General features: G+C 42.9%; 1 protein-coding gene across 11 annotated transcripts in view; it reads right to left on the bottom strand.

Moving 5' to 3' along the window:
• The window catches only part of Dlgap1 (DLG associated protein 1), a 763,362-nt gene that overhangs the window by 281,205 nt on the left and 462,060 nt on the right, over positions 1–20,097 (bottom strand). For 2 of the 11 annotated variants that reach the window (XM_057758284.1, XM_057758287.1), the window contains exon 1: positions 17,515–17,607. The exons of 4 other annotated variants lie outside the window; for them this stretch is intronic. In XM_057758284.1, coding sequence (XP_057614267.1) covers positions 17,515–17,607 — 93 coding nt within the window. Of the gene's footprint in view, positions 1–17,055; positions 17,462–17,514; positions 17,608–20,097 lie in introns of those variants that run through there. 5 more of the 11 variants (XM_057758291.1, XM_057758288.1, XM_057758290.1 and 2 more) reach the window with 4 other exon arrangements.

Below are 20,097 nucleotides of genomic sequence, written 5' to 3'. Positions count from 1 at the left end.
GGCCAGGCAGTGTTTAAATGAATACAGTTTCTGTGTAATTATTTCGGGTGTAAAGCTAGCCAGGTGGCAGGACGCAGCCTGCCGTTCCTTCTACAAAAGAAAGCATCTAGGAATAAGGAAGACCTCTGCAATGAAAACTTTAAAACAATGAAAAAAGAAACTGAAGAAGACACTAGACCACTCAATGACCGTCCATGCTGCTGGGCTGACAGAATTAATACTGTGAAACTGGCTATGTTTACAATAGTAATCCGCAGATGCAGTCTTCATCAAAATTCCAATGGCTTTACTAATAACTAGAAAAAATAGTAAAATTAAAATGGAAATGCAAAAGGTGATAACAGCCAAAGCAACCCAAAGCAGAAAAAACACTGTTGGCGGCACCGTGACCTCTGACTTACAGTTCTCTACAGTGCTCCAGTGGCAAAGACAGCTCTCTATTGGTGCAAAATTAGACATTAGGCCAAATAACCTGGAGAGGAATGAAATTAGATCCATATCTCTCATTCTATCAAAAAAAAATAGAGCAAAAGCAGGCCCTGGTGGCACAGATTAATCTTGGCATTTAGGCAGTAGCAAGTTCAAGGCCAGTTTGACCTACATAAAGAGTTACAAGCCAGCCAGAGTTGCACAGTGAGACCTTGTTTCAAACAAACAGACAAACAAACAACAACTAAAAATAAGATCTAAGACTTGAATTTAAGTTCTGAATCTACTAGAAGAAAACACATCAAAAATACTTCTCGGTGTAGGCAGAGAGAACCTTCTAAATAGGTTCTACTAGCACATGGAATAACCTCAAGAATTTATAAACAGAATTTCATGAAAATAGAAAACTCTGTGTAACAAAGGGAACCAGATCATACAGTTTATAGAGTGGAAGAAAAATTTCCTCTCTATATGTCAAAGATGGCATTAATACCTAAAATATAAAATGAACTGCAAAAAATCAAACAAAACTCAAACCACCAGTCAAAAAATGGGCTAATGCACTGAAAAGGTGGTTCTCAAAAGACATGCAAGAGGCTAATAAATATTTCAGAAGTATTTTGGGGGCTGGGGAGATGAGTCTCAGCGGGCCGAGTAGGCACAAGTCTGAGTCCAGCGCCTATGAACGTGCGGGAATGTTAATTCCAAAGCAAGAAGCCTGGTGGAGAAAGGTGGATTCTAGAAGCTGTTCAGTGAAACGCTGTGATAACACCAACTGTCAACCTGCTGGGCTCCAGAGTCACCTAGAAGACAATACCCTGAGCATGCTTGTGAGGAATTATGCAAATCTGGTGAGCCTCTGGGGCTGTCTGTGAGCCATTCCCTGGATTACTTTAATTGAAGTAAGAAGACCCACCCTGTGGGATGCCAAGCTCAATCCTAATGCAGGGGAAAGGGCTTGGTCCTGCCATGACTTAATGTGCCAGACTTTGTTGATTCCCAGTGGGAGACCTTAGTGTTGGGAGAAATGGATGTGGGGACTAGGGAGGAGGCAAATGGAGCTGGAGGAGGGGTGGAGTGGGAACTGCGGTTGGAATGTAAGACGAAATAAAAAAAAAATATGACCTCAGTCTCAAGATGTAAGAAAGAAAAAAGATCCACTGAAAGAGGTGGCACCATTGCTTGGGATAAGGTCCTGGACTAGGTACAAAGGAGGAAGTCAGCTGATCATGGTCATTTGTCCCTGTTTCTTGACTGTCAATGCAAAGGGACCAAGTGTCTCAAGCTCCTGCCATGGTGACTCCCCACCATGATGAACTGTGCCTTTGGATAGTGAGCAAAGGCAAACCCTCCCTCCTTCAAGTGGCTTCTGTCAAGACATTCTGTCACAGCAACCAGATAAATAACCAATATCAACACCCTGAATCAAACAGCCAAGAGTGGCTGGAAAGGGGCACTTGACATTATCTCTGGCCTCTCTACACACAAGCATAGACACGCTCATGTGCACCCACAAACACAAGATATAGACACACTAGTGTGTAACCGCAAAGACAACTCTCTCTCTCTCTCAACAACTACTACAACTACATTGAGAATGGTTTTTATCAGGAAAATAAACGCCGCTGAACTAGTGTGTTGCTATGGAAACAGATGTGGAGGTGTCTCAATAAACTCGACAGTAGAATGATCAGGTGATCCAGCCACACCACCCCTTAGTACAGACTCAAAGAAGTCTATATTCTACTCTATTCTAAATTCATGTTCCTCCCACGTAAATAGAATCACTCTTGACGCCTATCAACAGATAACTGGAGAATAAAACTGGAGCACATATATACAATGGAGGTGTATTCATCCATAAAGCAAAATGAAATTCTGAAGTGTCCAGGAAAATGGATGTATTTAGAAACTGTTACATTAAGTGAGGTCACTTAGAAAGATCATACTCTCCTATGCAGATGATAACTTTAGGTTTTTACATGTGCATATATGTGGGAATGAATGTGGGCATGTGATGTGTGAGTCTTCTGTTTTGAGTTGATTTCATTGGTTAATAAAGAAACTGCCTTGGCCCTTGATAGGACAGAAAATTAGGTAGGTGGAATAAACAGAACAGAATGCTGGGAGGAAGCGAGGCAATCGCCATGCCTCTCCTCTCTGGGTCAGACGTGATGAAGCTCCAGCCTAAGATGGACGTAGGCTAGAATCTTCCCGGTAAGCCAAACCTCGTGGTGCTACATGGATTACTAAATATGGGTTAAACAAGATATGAGAGTTAGCCAAGAAGAGGCTAGAGCTAATGGGCCAGGCAGTGTTTAAAAGAATACAGTTTCCGTGTAATTATTTTAGGGAAAAGCTAGCCGGTGGCCGGAAGCTAGGTGGCGGGAAGTGGCCTGCAGCTCCCACTGCAGGCATGAGTCATAAAACTGGAGAGAGGACCATGAGAGAGGGACAAAGAAATATTAAAAAACAAAACAGTATGTATGTGTGTGTGCTGTACATGTGTGCACCTGTGGCTGAATGCATGTGAGTGCATATGCACATGAATATTATGTGCATGTGGAGGCTTCAGGTTGGTATCAAGTGTCTTCCTTGGAGGTAGGGTCTCCCATGAACCTGGAGTTCACTATTTTGACTAGTAGACAACTTGCTCTGGGGTATATCCTGAGTGTGTGGGATTATAGGTGGGCCATTATGTCCACCTGGATTTTTATGCAGGTTGTGTGGATCTGAACTCTGGTCTTCATAATGCTTTACCCATCCAGCTATCTCCCTAGCCTCCAAAATATTTTCTTTCTTTCTCCTTCCTTCCTTCCTTCCTTCCTTCCTTCCTTCCTTCCTTCCTTCCTTCCTTCCTTCCTTCCTTCCTCCCTCCCTCCCTCCCTCCCTCCCTCCCTCCCTCCCTCCGTCCCTCCCTCCCTCCGTCCCTCCCTCCCTCTCTCTCTCTCCCCCTTCCTTCCTTCCTTATTTTTTTTTTTTTGAGATAAGGTTTCACTTTGTGGTTTAAGTTGCTCTGGTGTGGTGAGCCCACAAGTATAGTGCAAATGCATAGCTGGCGGATATTGGACTACCCACGAGAAGTGTACACACACACTACACTTGGACTAATCCGTTATTACAGGGCTTCGGGTACACCTGTCCTTTGGATAAGTCACTGTCAGTTCTGTACAAATCTTGTGAAATCACGGCATTTCTCCCTTCTATAGTATCCCAGCAGTGTATTAACCTGACTTGTCCTGTAGGGCAAATGGATACCACCACCCCCCCACTCCACACACACACTTCATGAAGCCCTGGTATGAAAAAGATTTACTCACTCACTCACTGTTCTCAGAGCCAAAATCTACATAAAAATAGTCCCCACAAACTTTATAGACTGTGGTCACTGATAAGAAAGGAGCCTCATACAGGAGGTAATGTGTCTGCTCTAAGTGCAGACTCAGAAAGCTGTAATCTCCTGGTCTTCTGCTCTGACAGGCTACTAACATTCTGCATTTATCCTAGCCCGAGAAATTAACTGTTTGTACAGGAAAAAGGCCTGAGTCACTAAAACTAGCTTCAGAGAGAAAAATTCTCACCTGGGTACCCTGCTAGAGCCAAAAGCAAGGTCCTCAGAAGAGACTCCTTTCAACTCAACCTAGAGAGATGCTTAGTATAGCTATCAATGCTGTGTTTTCTGCTGCAGGGGACTTCACAACCGTGCTGCCTCTGAGACTTAGTGGGCCTCCTTGCCAGATCCACCATTTTTTTTGTGACTCTGTGAAAATGCATGCTTGATACTATTGTTACTGTCTTTGGGATTATTAACTTGTCTGTATGCTTATAAAACTGAATATGTATATATGCCTATACATACTGTGCATACGTATTTCACAAAATGAAAGCTTTGTGGAGATCACTCCTTATACCTTACCCTTATGTCTGCTGCTTTGTCCTTATGCCTTATGTTTTTTTCTCCCTTCTTTCATCTTTCCCCAAGGAATAAAGAAACATGCAGGAAAAACTGTGCCTAAGTCAATCAGTTCGTTCTGCCCTTCAGATCCTGTTCCCAAGCCAGTTTTTGCTTGTAGAAGTCCTTCTTGAACCCTGTGGTTTAGTAGCTCTTGATACCCTGGAACTTGCTATGTACATCAGGCTGACCTCCAACTCACAGAGATTCCCCTGCCTCTGCCTCCCAGTGCTAGGACTAAAGGCGTGTGCCACCAGGTCTGGTGAGTGAATATTTCTTTGGGGGAGGGAGGTTAATAGAAAACTTGTGGCAGGACTAGAAAGAGACTACTGTGAATGGGAAATGAGGGGCAGGGAGAATCAGAGAAACAAGTCACCCAAATGCAAGCAATAACTTTGTATGCTAATTAAAGTTAGTAAAATAATATATCCGCTTGACATCAGAGCACCTAAATACACAAAGCAAACAGTAATGGACATGCCAACGAAGTGCAATGGAAGAACGGCAGGGAACCGTATCACTCCTCTTTCTGCAATGGTTTTCCGGACAGAAAAGCAACAAAGCAACATTAGATTTAAACTGTGCTCCTATGCGGCATTCCATCCCACAATCGCATACGTAATTCCACGTGGAATGGTAGCCAGGAGAGTTGCTGTTCATCTTAACAACATAAGGGATTGCAGTCACATCGAGTCTCTTTTCCCACCACAAAACCCAGAAATCAGTAACAAGAGGAACTTGGAAATTTTATGATTAAATAACATGCTTCCAGTTGGCCAACGGGTCAATGAAGAAATTAAAAGGAAAACAAGAAAAATTTCTTCAGACAAGAGAAAATAGAAGCACACTCTTCCAAATTCTGTGGGCTGTGTGGTGGTTTGATTGATGGGGGCATCTGTTCTGATTCGAAGCCTCTGAGGTGTCACAAGCCCACGCTAGACCCAGCCTTGCTCAGTCTCTCCTGCCACCGCCTGGGGATCCGGATGTAAGCAGCTCTCAGCTACGGCTCCAGAGTCTGTTCGCCTACCTGCCATTTTGTCCTCTGTGATGAGAATCATGGACTAAGCCTCCAAAACTGCAAGCAAGCCTCCAAGTAAATGCTTCCTTTTATAAGTTGTCTTGGTCATGGTGTGTCCTAACAACAAAACAGGAACTAACACAGGGTTCATCAAAAGCAGTTCTGGAAAGTAAGACTGAAGCAATAGGCATCTTCATAAAAAGAAAACTCCAAATAAAGAACCTATTGGTGAACCTCAAGAAAACAGTAAGACAGGAAAAGCAGACCAAATGGAATGAGCAGAAGGAAGAAAATAATAAAGAGCAGAGCAGAAATGGATGAAATACAGACTAGAAAAATAAGCAAGGCCATGAGCCAGAAAAATGACAAGTTAAGATCAGTAAATGCTTAGCTAGAAGGAGCGAGAAGATTCAAATAAATTCAGAGACCAAATAAAAGCAGAGTCAAGGCAGCAAACACATCAGAAGCACAAAGAATGATACCAGAGTATGGAGATAGTAAGTAATGAAAGATTGTAGACTTGACAGGATCTATAATCCCTGGTGAGACAAACTTCTGCATGCAGCTGTTGGATGCTCTAGAGTGGGTCCCTTGGGACTGGAAGACCCACTACACTCTGGCTGGGGGCACGGACTATATAAAAAGGAGAAAGCAACCTGAATGTGAGCATGCTCTGCTTTCTGCTGGACGGTGGGTACAACATGAGCAGCTATGACTTTCTGACCACAAAGGACTGCACTCTGGACCTGCAGGGTGAAACCAGACCCTTTCTCCCTTGCTTTTGTCAGGACAGAAAAGTAACTGGGACAGTTATTATGACAATGTGATAATCCAAAAAGAATTTGATGAATTCCTACCAAGGTTGAAGTATAAAGAAAGAAAATTGTATAGTCCAATTGCAAGTTGAACCAATTATGTATAAAAATCTCCCAGAAGTAATTATTTTAATAGGTAAGACTCCAACGGTGCTATTGTTGAATTACATTCAACATACAAAGAACAACTAATTCTTCTCAAATCATTTCAGTTGAAGAGAAGGGATGTTTTGAAATTCTTATGAGGTCTCCCATGTTAACTGATCAATAAATGAAAGTACAAATCTTTGACATCATTGAGAAATACAGATGAAAAATTTCTTAACAAAATTCTAGCACATGAAAAGCAACAACACAGAGAGATTGTTCATTTTGAAAGAGTGTGATTTCTTCCATGCATGCAAGGAAGGATGCTTCCATATATGCAAATCCATGACTGTGGTACCTCCACCCATTAGCAAAATTAGACAGACACCCTTATTATAATTTCAATAGACAAAAAAGCAGACAAAAGTCAACACCCCTTCACAATAATAATAGTCTACTAAAGGAGGTAAAGGACTCCACATTGCTACCACAGAGACTCTCTACGACAAAGCACAGCCACTCCACTGAACACGAGCACCTGGAAGTGGCTCCTCAACATCTGGAGCAAGACAGGGACACCCATTTTTATCACGTCTATTCAACACAGCATTGCCATTCTTAGCCAGAGCAACTAGCTGAAAGAAATGATGCTATCCAAATTAGAAAGGAAGTAAGTTCAATTGTCTCTATTTGCAGGGAATATAGGCTTATATAGAGAACCTTAGAGATTCCACTAAAAACTGTTAGATCTAACAGATGAATTCAGTAAGGTTTCAGGGAAACAACAACAACCAACACACGTGAATGAGTACTGGTTCTGCATGTGATCCGTAAACCATTTAAAAAAGTAATAAAGAAAACAGTCTCATTCCCACTTACGATAGTTAAAGTAATATTTGGGATTGCATTTCTTCAAAGAGGTGAAATATTCCCTCACTGAGAATTATAGAATACTGGTGAAAGAAACTGAAAAAAAAATGACAAATTAATAGAAAGATCTGATGTTCAATGGATCAGACACATAAATATTGTTTAATGCTCTTGTTGCCTAAAGCAATCTCCAGATCCTACACAACTCCAATCAAAACACCGATAGTATTCTTCAAAGAAATAGAATACAGCAGTTCTGAAACTTTTTTTTTTTTTTTTTTTTGGTTTTTTGAGACAGGGTTTCTCTGTGGTTTTGGAGCCTGTCCTGGAACTAGCTCTTGTAGACCAGGCTGGTCTCGAACTCACAGAGATCCGCCTGCCTCTGCCTCCCGAGTGCTGGGATTAAAGGCATGCGCCACCACCGCCCGGCCTGCAGTTCTGAAACTTGCATGGGACCATAAAATCCCCAATGCACAAAAAAATATTGAGTAAAAAGGACAAAGATGGAGGTATAACATTGACTGACTTTAAAATGCACACATACATGGAGGTTTGGTTAATGCTCCCAAATAACAAGTGGGTTGAAGAAATGCAAAAGACAGTTGTAAATTTTCTTTGGATGGGTGAATTGAAATCTCAGTGTTCTCAACCTTTGTGGTATGGCGAAAGCTGGGTCATCAAATGGCACGACACTGGAACACACACTAGAACGACAGGTCAGGAATGTGCCCAAGAACTCATACATAGCTGGTTTTGTCAGAGGACCTAGGAATGGGGACAGGGAAAGATGCTTAAAGAAATGGCCTTGGAAGATGGAATCTTCAGGTAGAAGCATACAGACCTCTCTACACAATTAGCTCAAAATAGGGTTAAAGATCCAAATGTTATTTGCAAAATTATGAAGTGGCTTGAAGAAAACACATGGGGAGATGATGCCTTTACATTGATCTGCAATGACCTTTGTGATATATTCTAAGAAGCACAGATAACAAAAGGAAAAAAGAGAAATGTGATTACATCTGACTAAACAGCAGCCCTACGAATAGCAAGAAACATCCAAAAGTGCCCCGACAAGCCAGCAAAATGGGAGAGAGTATTTGCAAACACCCATCTGATGAGTAGTTAGTTTCCAAAATTTGTCAGGAACAAAAACACTCCAGAGAAAACAGACCCAAGAATCCTGTTTGGAAAACGAGCAAAAGACCAATGTTTACAAAAGAAGACATGAAAATGGCAAAAGGTATTAAAAAGTGTTCAGCAGCACTAATTATCAGACAAATGCAAATAAAACTAAATGGAGTCACACCTCACACCTGCTGGAATAGTTATTGCCACCGAAGAGGCAACACATGACAAGTGTCAGCAAAAGTCGGGAGAAAGGGAACCCTACATTGTCGGTGAGGATTTAATTAGGATAGCCACCATAGCAAGGATGGGATTTCCCTGAAATATTAGGAGTGGAGCTCCCATCGTACTGTTTCTGCACACGACCAGGAGACCACTGAACTTTCAGCACACAAATCTGTGTAGAAGAGACATCCTCAAAGCACAGATTATGACAGAAATAGTCACAATATCCAAGATGTCCATCAACATATAAACCAATAAAGGAAATATGGGAGAAATACAATGGCCACAGAAAGAAGAAAATCCTGCTATCTGTAATAAGACATATAAATCTAGAGAACATCATGTTCTCTAGGAACAGGACCAGAGAGACTAATGTCCCATAATCTCACACATATGTGGAATCTGAAAGGGTTTATTGCACAGTAGTGAGCTGAACGGTTCTTAGCAAAGGTGTGAGTGGTTGGCGGATTGTGGAGGCATTGGCTAATTATAGTTACAGAAATACAAATATTTCCAAAATAGGTGAACACAGGGACAGAAAGTAGAAAGGCAAGTGAGTGCTTGTGGCTCGGTGACCGAGGAAGGACCGTGTGTGTGTGTGTGTGTGTGTGTGTGTGTGTGGAGGGGGGATGGAGAATGAATAAATAGTCCTGTAAACCCTTTATGAGTGATACAATGCTCTGAAATTGTGTATGGTTGGCAATCTGTGAGCACACTTACACTCATCAGGTTACACACATTAAGATGGAGGACTGTGTGACATGTTGGTTATATCTTGTTCACATCTGTGTTTCTGTTATGGGTGTGCTCTCTGGTGTGAAGTGTCAGTAGAGATGAGGCAGATCATCTCCAGGCCCTAGCTCTAACTGAGGCGCCAACTGGCAGCTAATAGTTACTGGAGGAACACGGATCACTCTTTTGAGGACGTGGTCACTTTTAGGATTTCCACGTTCCACTGCATGGCCCCCGTATGGAGGCTCATAAAGGCAGCACCAACTGGATCAACTCAGCTAGAACACATTTTTAAAAATGAAAAAAAAAATTAAAAAGGAAGATGCCATGAACGTCACAGTTCACCATCAAATTAGACAGCTTCTGATTGGAGTGGACAGGACTGCATTTCCTGAGCACTAGATCACCGAGGTGGGTGGAGGATTCCCCTCACATGACTGGAAGGAGTATCACCCCAGGGGACTGGAGGAGCCAAGGAAGACTTTGCAGTTGCTACTGGCCCACTGCTCTCTGTGATGGAGGGGGTCTTTCTAGAACTCATTCTGGAAACGCATGACTTTGGGTGAGTCTTCTATCTCAGATTGTGTCATAAGATAAAAAGTGGGATGCGCGAGAGAGGATGAAGCAAAAGGAATGGGGAAACATTGCTGGGCTCCATTCTCTTTTCCTTAGGGGTGTGAATGTGAGGGGATCTAGAAGTAGGAGGGAGTAGGGTTAACCCGACCTATGGGAGGGGTCAGGTCTGATTTTAGTAAAATTAGCGAAGGAAGATATTCAGGTTTCTCTCAACATGGGTACAGCCTTCGAAGGATTTCCTAATTCCTATGTTGGGAAGCCTGGTGGTGGTTATGGTTGTCAGGACACAGGAGACAAGGTACTAGGCTAGCCAGCCAGTCAAAGACCTGTTAGTAAGGGCAGATGGGAGGAGACATGAGATCAGTTTCAAATTGCCCACTCAGGAATAGCCCCAGGGATTGGCTGTTCAGGCCTACAAATTGAATATAATAAGTTACAGTTGGCTTCAGGATTATTATTTTTTAAGTAGCATGCGTGTCCAAGTATGCATTTTCAAAGCACAGGAGTCCATAGGAGACTTTTTTTTTTTTATGGCTTGTTTGGTCCATTAGATCACCTGCCACAAAATAAAATGTTTCTTCTTTTCTGTGCCGTTGACCGCAGCAGTCAAACATGGCCGAACAACCCACACAACCGTTTCCAGCCCATCGATCTGATTTTTCATAACCCTCACCACACATCCCTCACAGAGGGCTCTTGTTTCGGGTGGATTTATTTCACCTTCTTTGTGGAGGCCTCTGAAAGAAGGCAGTACGAAGGGGGAAAAATAGCTATTTATAGGCGTTTTTGACTAAAAGTGTCTGCTCAGCGCACTACGGAAGATTTCCAAGATGTGGGAGAGCAGGAAACTATCTAAAATCAACTGGAAGGCTGGAGGAGTGTTATGGGGGAACAATTCTGCAGGGAAGTCGTCTGCAGAAAGTTCAAGTGTCATTTGCAAACAAATGACAGTTACTTTTCCTGACACCCCGAGTTACAGAGAAGCCAGCTAAACTTCTAGTTAAGGAGAGAAAAGGAGAGGGGAGAGTGAAAAACTCCGCGAATTCTTCAAGTATTATGAGTAATCGGAACCCTTCAAGGAATTCGAAAGGGGAACGCTTTTCTCCATAGCCAGTCCTTGATGCATGAGCTGCCAGCTAGATGGATGCCCATGGACACACAGCAGGCAGGTGGAGATCTAAGAATAGACTGCAGGTCCCCGAGACCTAACAGAGTCCCGCTGAGACCAGAGAACAATCTTTACCCCCACTTACCATCACTGTTATAATAACAACAAAACAAAATGGCAAGATTTTCTACCGCCAGGAAACAATTCCATGAAATCCTCTGTGCATCCACGGGCTCTGCTCTCACCGTCTGGGTGGTCGTAGGAAGCAGGTGTGGAAGGACGACCTGGGCTGACTGCCAGGAGACAGATGGCTGCGAGAAAATCTGGACTGATGGTTCTGTGGAGGAGGAGGAGGTCCAGAGAGGGACCTGCCTTCATCAGGTGTTTATTCTTTGGAATTCTACAGACTTGAATGAACGGTGTACCGGCGTACCGGGCTTCAGAGATGGGAAGGTTAGCCAAGGACCTTGGGCAGGAGCAATAAAGGACAATGGCCTAGGACCTGTTGCCGGCATCCTTCAACTGTGAAGCTCATACCTGTCTGGCTGCGATGAAGGAGACACTCCCCAGGGAAGTGGCGAAGCTCATAAAGGATAAGATGGAAGGGTGGGCTGAGTTACCTTGCGGACACATCCCACAGTGGTTCCCGTTGTGAAACTCATCCTGCTGATGTAGCAAGGGATCTGGAAGAAGGCAGTGGGGGGTTGGTGACTAAAACTGTCGCTCCTGTGAACAAATGCTTGAACAGGCTGGAACTGTGACCTCCCAAGCCATGTGAAAAGCAGCTCTAGTGAGGCTAAGATGACCTCTGACCTGGCCCTTTGGAGACCTCTTACTTACAGTGACAAACTTTATGTGTTTAGTTGGCACCTGGTAAAGGAAGTTTCCTCATTGTGATTAAGATATACCATTATCAGCTGGGGGTGGTGGAGCACGCCTTTAATCCCAGCACTTGGGAGGCAGAGGTGGATCTCTGTGAGTTCTAGACCAGCCTGGTTTGCAGAGCAAGTGCCGGGACAGGCTCCAAAGCTACACAGAGAAACCCTGTCTCTAAACAAAACAAAAAAACAAAAAACAAAACAAAAGATAGACACCTTATATGACGGTAGGAGGTAATGGTGGCTGGGTAAGGAGGTTTTCCTCCCATGGAGTCAGACATGCCTATGTGAGCAAAATAGAAAAGAAAAAGTGTTGTGTTATGATACACAAAACAAAGAGATGATTCAGAGCATGTCGTGGTGGACATGCACTCTGAAAACCTTCCACACTATTATTTCAATCCATTTCTTAAGTCCTCAATTTTCTTCCCTAGCTCCTGAAACAGTCGTTTCTTCATGCCCATTCTACAGATTAAGAAATGTAAGCATCAGGTAGAGGGCAGCCAGTGATGTAGGAAGCCAGTGATAGGATCAAAGCTTGGATGAGCGTGCGAAGCCCGTTTCCATCAGTTAGACTCTACTGCCCCCTACAGGAAAGCAAACGAGACACTAAGCCTCCTGTTTCCTGGAATTGAGTTCCTTGAGCTTCTTGGATAGATTCTGTTGGAATCACTCCAGATGTGTGCCATCATAATCTCTTGGGTTGATGCAAGAAGTCATCACTTAACAGACTCCTTCAGTGCACATATGTTACAGGAAGGAGCTACCTCTAAACTGCAATGATAGAGGGATATTCAATGGTATATGACTATTAAAATGATTTAGTACAGGCTTACGTGGGAAATAGCTGGGGTTACTTGTACCCATGTAGATACCATCTTGTCTTGCATCAGGTAGTGTTTTCCGGCCGTACAGGCAGATCTTTTTCTCAGTCACCCACTCTCTAATTTTGGATGCAGTGATCAAGAGATCCATTTCAGCCTTTTGTTTTTCTAGTGTACTCTTCTCTTAGCTTCTGTGCAGTTGCCCTGATATAATATATCTGCTCTCATTGTTCCAAACATACTATCCTCCATATTATTATATGTGTGTATAATTTATATATGCCATATGTATGTGTGTTACATCACACAGCCCTTTGAAACTACAGATGGTTTTTATCCTGACGAGGTGAGGTGAAAGAGTCTGCCCACCATGACGTGGAAGACGCTCTTCAGAAGACCCCGCACTCATGAAGGTTGGACCTAAAGATCACAAATCGAAAAGTGGGTCTGTTCTGTTCTGTTTGTCCTCTTCTGGATCATTGTCCACCCCTGGTAAAGCCATGGGGACACAGAAAGAATCAGTCTGTAACGAGGGAAATAGAGCCATTTTTGGAAGTTGGGAGAGGGAAAAAGGGTTAAAAATATTAACATGGGGCTGGTGAGATGGCTCAACCAATAAAGAAGGCACTTGCTCTGTAAACTGACAGTCGGAATTCAAGCCCTGAAACTCCCATGGGTTCCAGGAAAGACACACACCTGGAAGTTGTCCCCTGATCTCCACCTGCATGTGTGCACATGTGAACTTGCATTCACACACAGCCCTCAAACACGAATAATAAATAAAATAAAAATACAACATGCACTTTGTGACTACAGAGTCATGAACTGCAGATAATTATTGAGCTGACAAGTATCTTTGCCTCCTATGAGCCTTTTAAAGCACAAACATGTGTCACATGTAACTCTGACATCACTCTCTGTCTCTTTGACCTCACTGCCTCCAAAGGATGTAGAGAAAAAGTATCCGCAGGAGTCTGAAAAGAGCCTCCAGGCTTTGGCGGAATGTGTAGGACAGTGGGAAATAAAGAGCACGGGTCGTCAAGCGGGAAGACTGCCAGTAGAGGGCTCTTCTGAGATGACAGATCTTGTCAAGGCTCTTTCTTTTGTCATTTGAAAAGAGTAAGCAGTTAATTCCAGAAGGTTCTTTTAGAAGATGGTCACTACATAAACTATCAGGAAGCAATAGAGCCCAGACTATCGGGAAGAGACTGTGAATGAGGGTGGTAAGAAGATGACGGTCCAGAGAGGAGTATCTGTCATTCAGAAGACGATAATTTAGAAGGAAACGAAAATAAGATGTTAAGTCCCGAGATGGTTAAATCAGGGTATTGGATAATCCTGAAGGTGTATATTAAATTGTGGGATTTCAAAGTCTACATGGAGCAGAAGACATTTTCTTTCATGGTTGTTGAGTATGGCTTTGAATGAAAGGACTGACACCAGCCTTGTCACACCAGGGAGTCAGGGCATGCCTACATTAATGATCTGAAATGAGACTGGGAAAGTAAGGTAATGATTTTTTTTTTTTAACTTGGATCACTGAAAAATAAAAGAGGGGGTGTTCCTTACTACATAACTATTCTTCCGCAGCTTTCGTGAAGTGGCCTATTTAAGAGGGATCTCACTCCATCGGAGATCAAAGACATGGAAAACACGGATGTGTTTTGCAGAGTGTGGGTGCCCAGGTGCTGAGGAGGAGGTGGGGGTAGATCCACACACCTGTGTACACAGTAACACTCATGATGTTTCACAAGAGTGAGCTCAGCTTTCCTAACTCCTTGAGGACAATGATGAGACACTCTTGAGTGAGCAGGAACAGAGTCCTAATATCAGCAGCTTACCTAGAAACTTCAGTGCCTAGCTCAGACACACACAGTATGGCACAGCGTTAGACTTTAGCAAATGGAGAAAAGCGGTTTTAAAGGCACACTCTGCCTTTTCTTACATTCATAGGGTCAGAGCATCAAAAAAGAGGTCTGCCCTGCCCATGTGGGTCATCTCCAGAAGAATTAAAAATGAGGAACTGGTCTCAGGAAACACGAGAGATATATGATGCTTTCCTGCACACGGCTCTTCCCTTTACCTATTTTGAGCATGTTAACAGTAATCAAACAGCTTCTATGCCACCATCTTTTAGTTACAAACAGAGAGGGCTAAGAGGTTGGAGCATCAGCTAACTTGAAATCATTCCAACTGGGAATCCTTCACTGAAAGAAAAGAAAGCACTTCCCTACTGTGACTTTAGTCTAAGAACATAAAGGAACACTTACATATGCAGAAGAATACAATGGCTCTCTGTGTTACGATGTCACTCCTATGGCTGATCCTGACCTGCTGGTGGGGGCCAGGAAAGGTGGTCTTGAGAAACAGGGCAGTGAGTTCTGTAAGCAAAGCTGTAGGTGCTTTTTTCCCTCTGAATGAAACTTTGGGTTTAACTTTTCAGATAAATAACACATGTTACAGTAAAGTCACATAACCCAATGCAAACTGTTGACAGTAACAAGTTATACCTGAAAACACAGATTTCTTTTTCCCTCCATCAGACTTCCCTGGCTAAGGACATAAATCTCTGAGGTGGTATTTGTGGTTTAGAAACATATGGAATTGGAGATTTTTGTATCTTAGACCCACATAAGATAGTATTTTCACATGAGTCAACCCTGCCTGAGCTCTGTGGTCCTGGACCCTAGCAACACACATTTTTCCAAAACGAGAAAAATGATATTGAGCTTAATTAGTTGAAAAATTGATCCCACTGAACTTTAACTCACAATGATCAACTAAAAGACACTGAGCCAAAAATTGGAGAAAAACATAAACTAATTGAAAACCAAAGCCAGTATAGCAGTGCTACATAGATCCTTTTCTGACTAGCCCAACACACACACCCACCCACACACCTAGAGCAAGAAACTGATATATTCTGCCAGTCACAATCACCATTAAGTCCCATAATGCCATGATCTCAAATGTGCTGGAATTAAAGCTGAATTCCCAAAAGACATGGTGGACCTTGACTTCTCACCTTTAATTGTAACCCACTAAGTGATTCCCAAGGGAGAGAAGAAAAAGAGAAATCAAGTCCATGACCACCGAGTGATCCCCGGCTGGATTTTCTCTTTGACACTGTCCAAATCAATGTTGCCTCTTTAATTAGTAGGTTGCAATTCGGTGAGATAAGCAAATGTATACGCAGAAACCTCTGGCTGGGGCTCACCAGGGGCTTTCACGCTGCTAACAGTGGTCTCAGAGCACTGAGCTGCGGACCAAGAATCACGAAGTTTCCTTGAAGAGAAACTTGTGATCCTCTCTCCTACTGCCGAGTCTGCCTGGACTCCTGATTTCTCAGGGTGTCTTGCCAATTGTTCTCCTCTCCCTATTAGTCAGATAGAGGCCTTAGTGAGAGAACTGCCGAGAATCAGGGCAGAGGACAGAGGGCGGCAGAATTCCCGGGGTTCTGTGGGTGGTCAGGGCCCCCACATTCAAAGTTAGCATCGGACAGGAGTAGCCTCACCTTGTCTCCCAGTAGGAGAGGCATCTCTACTAAGATGGAAGATACAGAGGATGTATGAGCCACATATAAAATGTACTCAAGGTCCTTGGCAATACCAATTAAAAATAGAGAACTATTAACGTAGTTGATAAGGCTTTTAGACAAGACAGTCAGGCAACATTGCAGTTAGCAAAGTCATTAGCAGAATTGGCAGTTTTATAAAATTCATATGAAATAGTTAAAACTGAATTAGTATAATTTAAATTGTTTTAAGACAGGAGGAAAGAAAAGAAAAAAAACTCAGCCAAAAAAATCTAAAAGAAAAAAAAAACAAAAACAAAACAAAAACCCCAAAACCAAAATTAAAAAACCTCCTACTGGGCAAAGATGGAAACAGTCTTGAGACAGATTTGACAAATAAGTGTACCTGCACTTTAAAATAAAGCCCGAGCTCACATTTGCTAGGAACGCTTCCTTAAAGATCTCTGTGATAAATCTCATGCAAACAACAGACGAGACAAAAACCAAAAACCACTCCAAAAACAAACGAAACCCCATCATCCAGAAATCTAAATTCTTAAATGGATCAGTAAGTGCTGAGAATTCTTGTTCAGAAAAACGATTGATCGCATTCGAATCTCTGGTCATTCAGCATCACCAGCTTCAGGACCACAAGAAAGAGGATTTTAGGGAGCCTCTACGCACGGTGACTTGTAGGCACCTGATGTCTTCACCTGATTTTTGCCATCAGTACATACATTAGCTTGTTAGCCTTTTCTGACACATGAGGCATTGTTTATAGAGACGAAAGAGAATAACAGAACAACCAAACTATAATACACTGCCCCCCCCCTTTGTAAAAATCCCTTCCAAACCAACTACTCACATCCATCAAACACAGAGTAATAAAGAGTGACTTATACCCAAACCTGGCCAGTCCTTCCATTCCTGGAAACTTGCACACAGACGGAAGAAACCCACTCAGCCTTAAACAGGTCGATCATCTTGTTGCCTACAGCTTCATCTCTGAGAGCGCTGGCTTCCTCGGTCCCTGTCTGTGCTCTCTCGCTCCCTCTGTGTGTCTCTCTACTTCACGGGAGAAGAGAGGGTTCCCTTCCCCTTTCCTGTATCTGCTGCTGGATGAAGGACGAAAGCTGAATACACGATTCAAAGGGATTTTTTTTTCCTTCTTCTTAGGTGAACAGTTGGAAATCTAAAAATCTTTCTCTTCTGAATGGCTTAACATGCCACTCACTCGACACAGAACATTTATATAAAGAGTCATAAACACAACCAAGAATTCTACTTAAAAAAAAAAGGAAAGGAAAAAGAAAACAACCCTCCTCCCAGGCTATTCTGTTCCCTTCACTATTAGCACTTACCCTGAGATGTGCCATCAATGCCCTATTCCAAATGTACAAAAGCCAACCACATCTCAGCTGAGAATTAAACAGTTTTAATGTCTTCCAATCCATGCTCCTGCTCCAAACCCTGATGCAGGCAGTCACTGGCAGCGGTACAATAGCTCTCAACAGCAGACATCTGATTCTTGACATTTAAAAATAACAATATTGGGAAAAAGGGGAGCTTTTTTTTTTAAATTAACTAAAACAGCTTGTGAGTGAGCACACAACACTCATTGAGTGTACTGATTGATTAAAATTGAGTGTATTGATTGATTGGAATTGAGTGTATTGATTGGAATGTACAGGGACTACAAGTGAATCCTTCACAGCCACCAGCCAGACACACACAGACCCCTCACCTCTTACACAGTCCTGGCAAGGAGCTGCATTAAGTTCGCACTAAGTGAAACTCTCCAAAGACTTCTAGAAGGTATTTCAGTTTTTAAGTTCTGTTATTTAGCGAATACTTATTGATTAACATTAACTTGTGAATTAATTCATGAATTAATATTAATTAATGAATACTAATTTAGTTTCAAATAAAATTAGGGATTTTGCTTTTCTTTCCACTGGCAGCCTAATTTCCCGTTTATATTATTTTATGACATGGACACATTGCAGGTCAAAGGCACACATGAATTTGATGCAGACTAAGGCATACAATAAAACACACATTTATATCTGAAACATTACAGAACTAGACAGGCCTGGGGTCAGCTGTTGGCTGCCCTGCCTACTCTGAATTTTTTGTGCCTTAGTTTTGTCTATAAGTTAAAGCAAAGGAGGAAGAAGGTGGAAGGGAGGAGGGACGCAGAGGAAGAAGATGGGGGGGAGAAGAGGGGAGCAGAGGAAGAAGGTGGGGGGAGAGGAGGGACACAGAGGATGAAGGAGGGGGGAGAGGAGAAGAGGGAAGCAGAGGAAGGAGGGGAGAGGACAGGACGGAGGGAAGCAGAGAAAGAAGGAGGGGAGAGGGGAGCAGAGGATGAAGGAGGGGGAAAGGAGGGGAGCAGAGGATGAAGGAGGGGGAGCAGAGGATGAAGGAGGGGGAGAGGAAGGAAGCCGAGGATGAAGGAGGGGGGAGAGGAGGGGAGCAGAGGATGAAGGAAGGGGGAGAGGAGAGAGGGAAGCAGAGGAAGGAGGGGAGAGGAGGGGAGCAGAGGGTGAAGGCGGGGAGAGGAAGGAAGCGGAGGATGAAGGAGGGGGAAAGGAGGGGAGCAGAGGGTGAAGGAGGGGGGAGGAGGGGAGCAGAGGAAGAAGGTGGGGAGGAAGGGAGCAGAGGATGAATGTGATCGAAGTTTGTTAGGCAAATGAATGAAACTATCATAATGGAAACCCATTTTATATGGGAAAAAGTTCTGAAAATAGTTAAAACAAATATAGTATTTTTCAAAGTTGCTTTGAGTATGGAGTGAGATTTTCCTGGTTTCTAACCCATAAAAGACATGAGGGAATTGGGCCTGATGAACAGAAAGAATTCAGACTTCACAGGGAAAAGAATCAGTTCTGGCTCACCATATTGCTGTGTGCCCTTGGTCAAGTTATTCAACATAGTTTTCTAAGTCTATTTTTTCTCTGTGATATGCCTTTAAAGTTTCAAAGAACAAATTAAATAACATTTGAGAAGCATCTGCTTTTGGCAAGCATTTATGAATCGAGAGATAGAGGCCTTCCAACTCTTGGAAATTGCTCTAATTAGGAGACTGAAATACTCAATTTATGAATTTAAAAATGAGTAGAGAGATTGCAGCCTCCGAGAACCAAATGCCTTGTTTCCTAGTAGGTGAAAAAGGCTCCGGAATCTGAAGGATGGCTCCAGCAATGTCACCAGTTAGTGGCAAGCAGGGAAGAGAGCCCAGTGTTCTTGGAGGAATGGGTTTGTGTTGCTCACTAGACTGGAGATGGTGATGTTAAGAATGAGGATAACTCTGGCATTATGTCACCTCCGACAGTAATATGACTAGGAGACAAACCAAAACAACTCTTTTTCTTTCTGCAAATTTGTTTCTAGGAAGAGCTTATCCATGAAATTATCCCATAAGACCTGGTGGGAGCTGGTGAAGCCTATTTTCTGAGAAGAGCACAGGATGCCTGATTCTTTCTCCCTCCTTCTAGAAGTAAGAGAACTGTTGGAACTTGGGTCTCAGGAGGCATGTTCTACTCCCCCTCTCCTCGGGGATATCAGTTCTTCCCTCCCTCCTGTGTAAGAACATCCCAGCCTCAGCCGGGGCAGGAAGAGGCTGCAGTTCTTCATGTGGCTTCTTTACTAACATGGAAACACAGATCAACATTATGTTTTTTAGCTTGAAGGCCTTATACAGAATAGGAATGCAATAAATGTATCACTGCAGATTTCAGTGTATGTTCAAAAGGATAAACAAACATGTTTCAGGATTAAATCTTGCCCAAGGCATGAAAGAAAATATTAACTTTTAAACAGTTTCAAGTTAAAAATAACAATAAAAAAGTTCCATTGTTCCAGGTGCAAGGTAAGGATGGGATAGAGGGAGGTGCATATGAGATTTATTATAACTATTGTTTCAGGACTATATTATTAAAATA

Source organism: Chionomys nivalis, chromosome 26, assembly GCF_950005125.1.
Source record: "Chionomys nivalis chromosome 26, mChiNiv1.1, whole genome shotgun sequence".
NCBI lineage: Eukaryota > Metazoa > Chordata > Mammalia > Rodentia > Cricetidae > Chionomys > Chionomys nivalis.
Note: the sequence above shows the minus strand (reverse complement) of the source record. Positions and strands in the feature narration are given on the sequence as shown.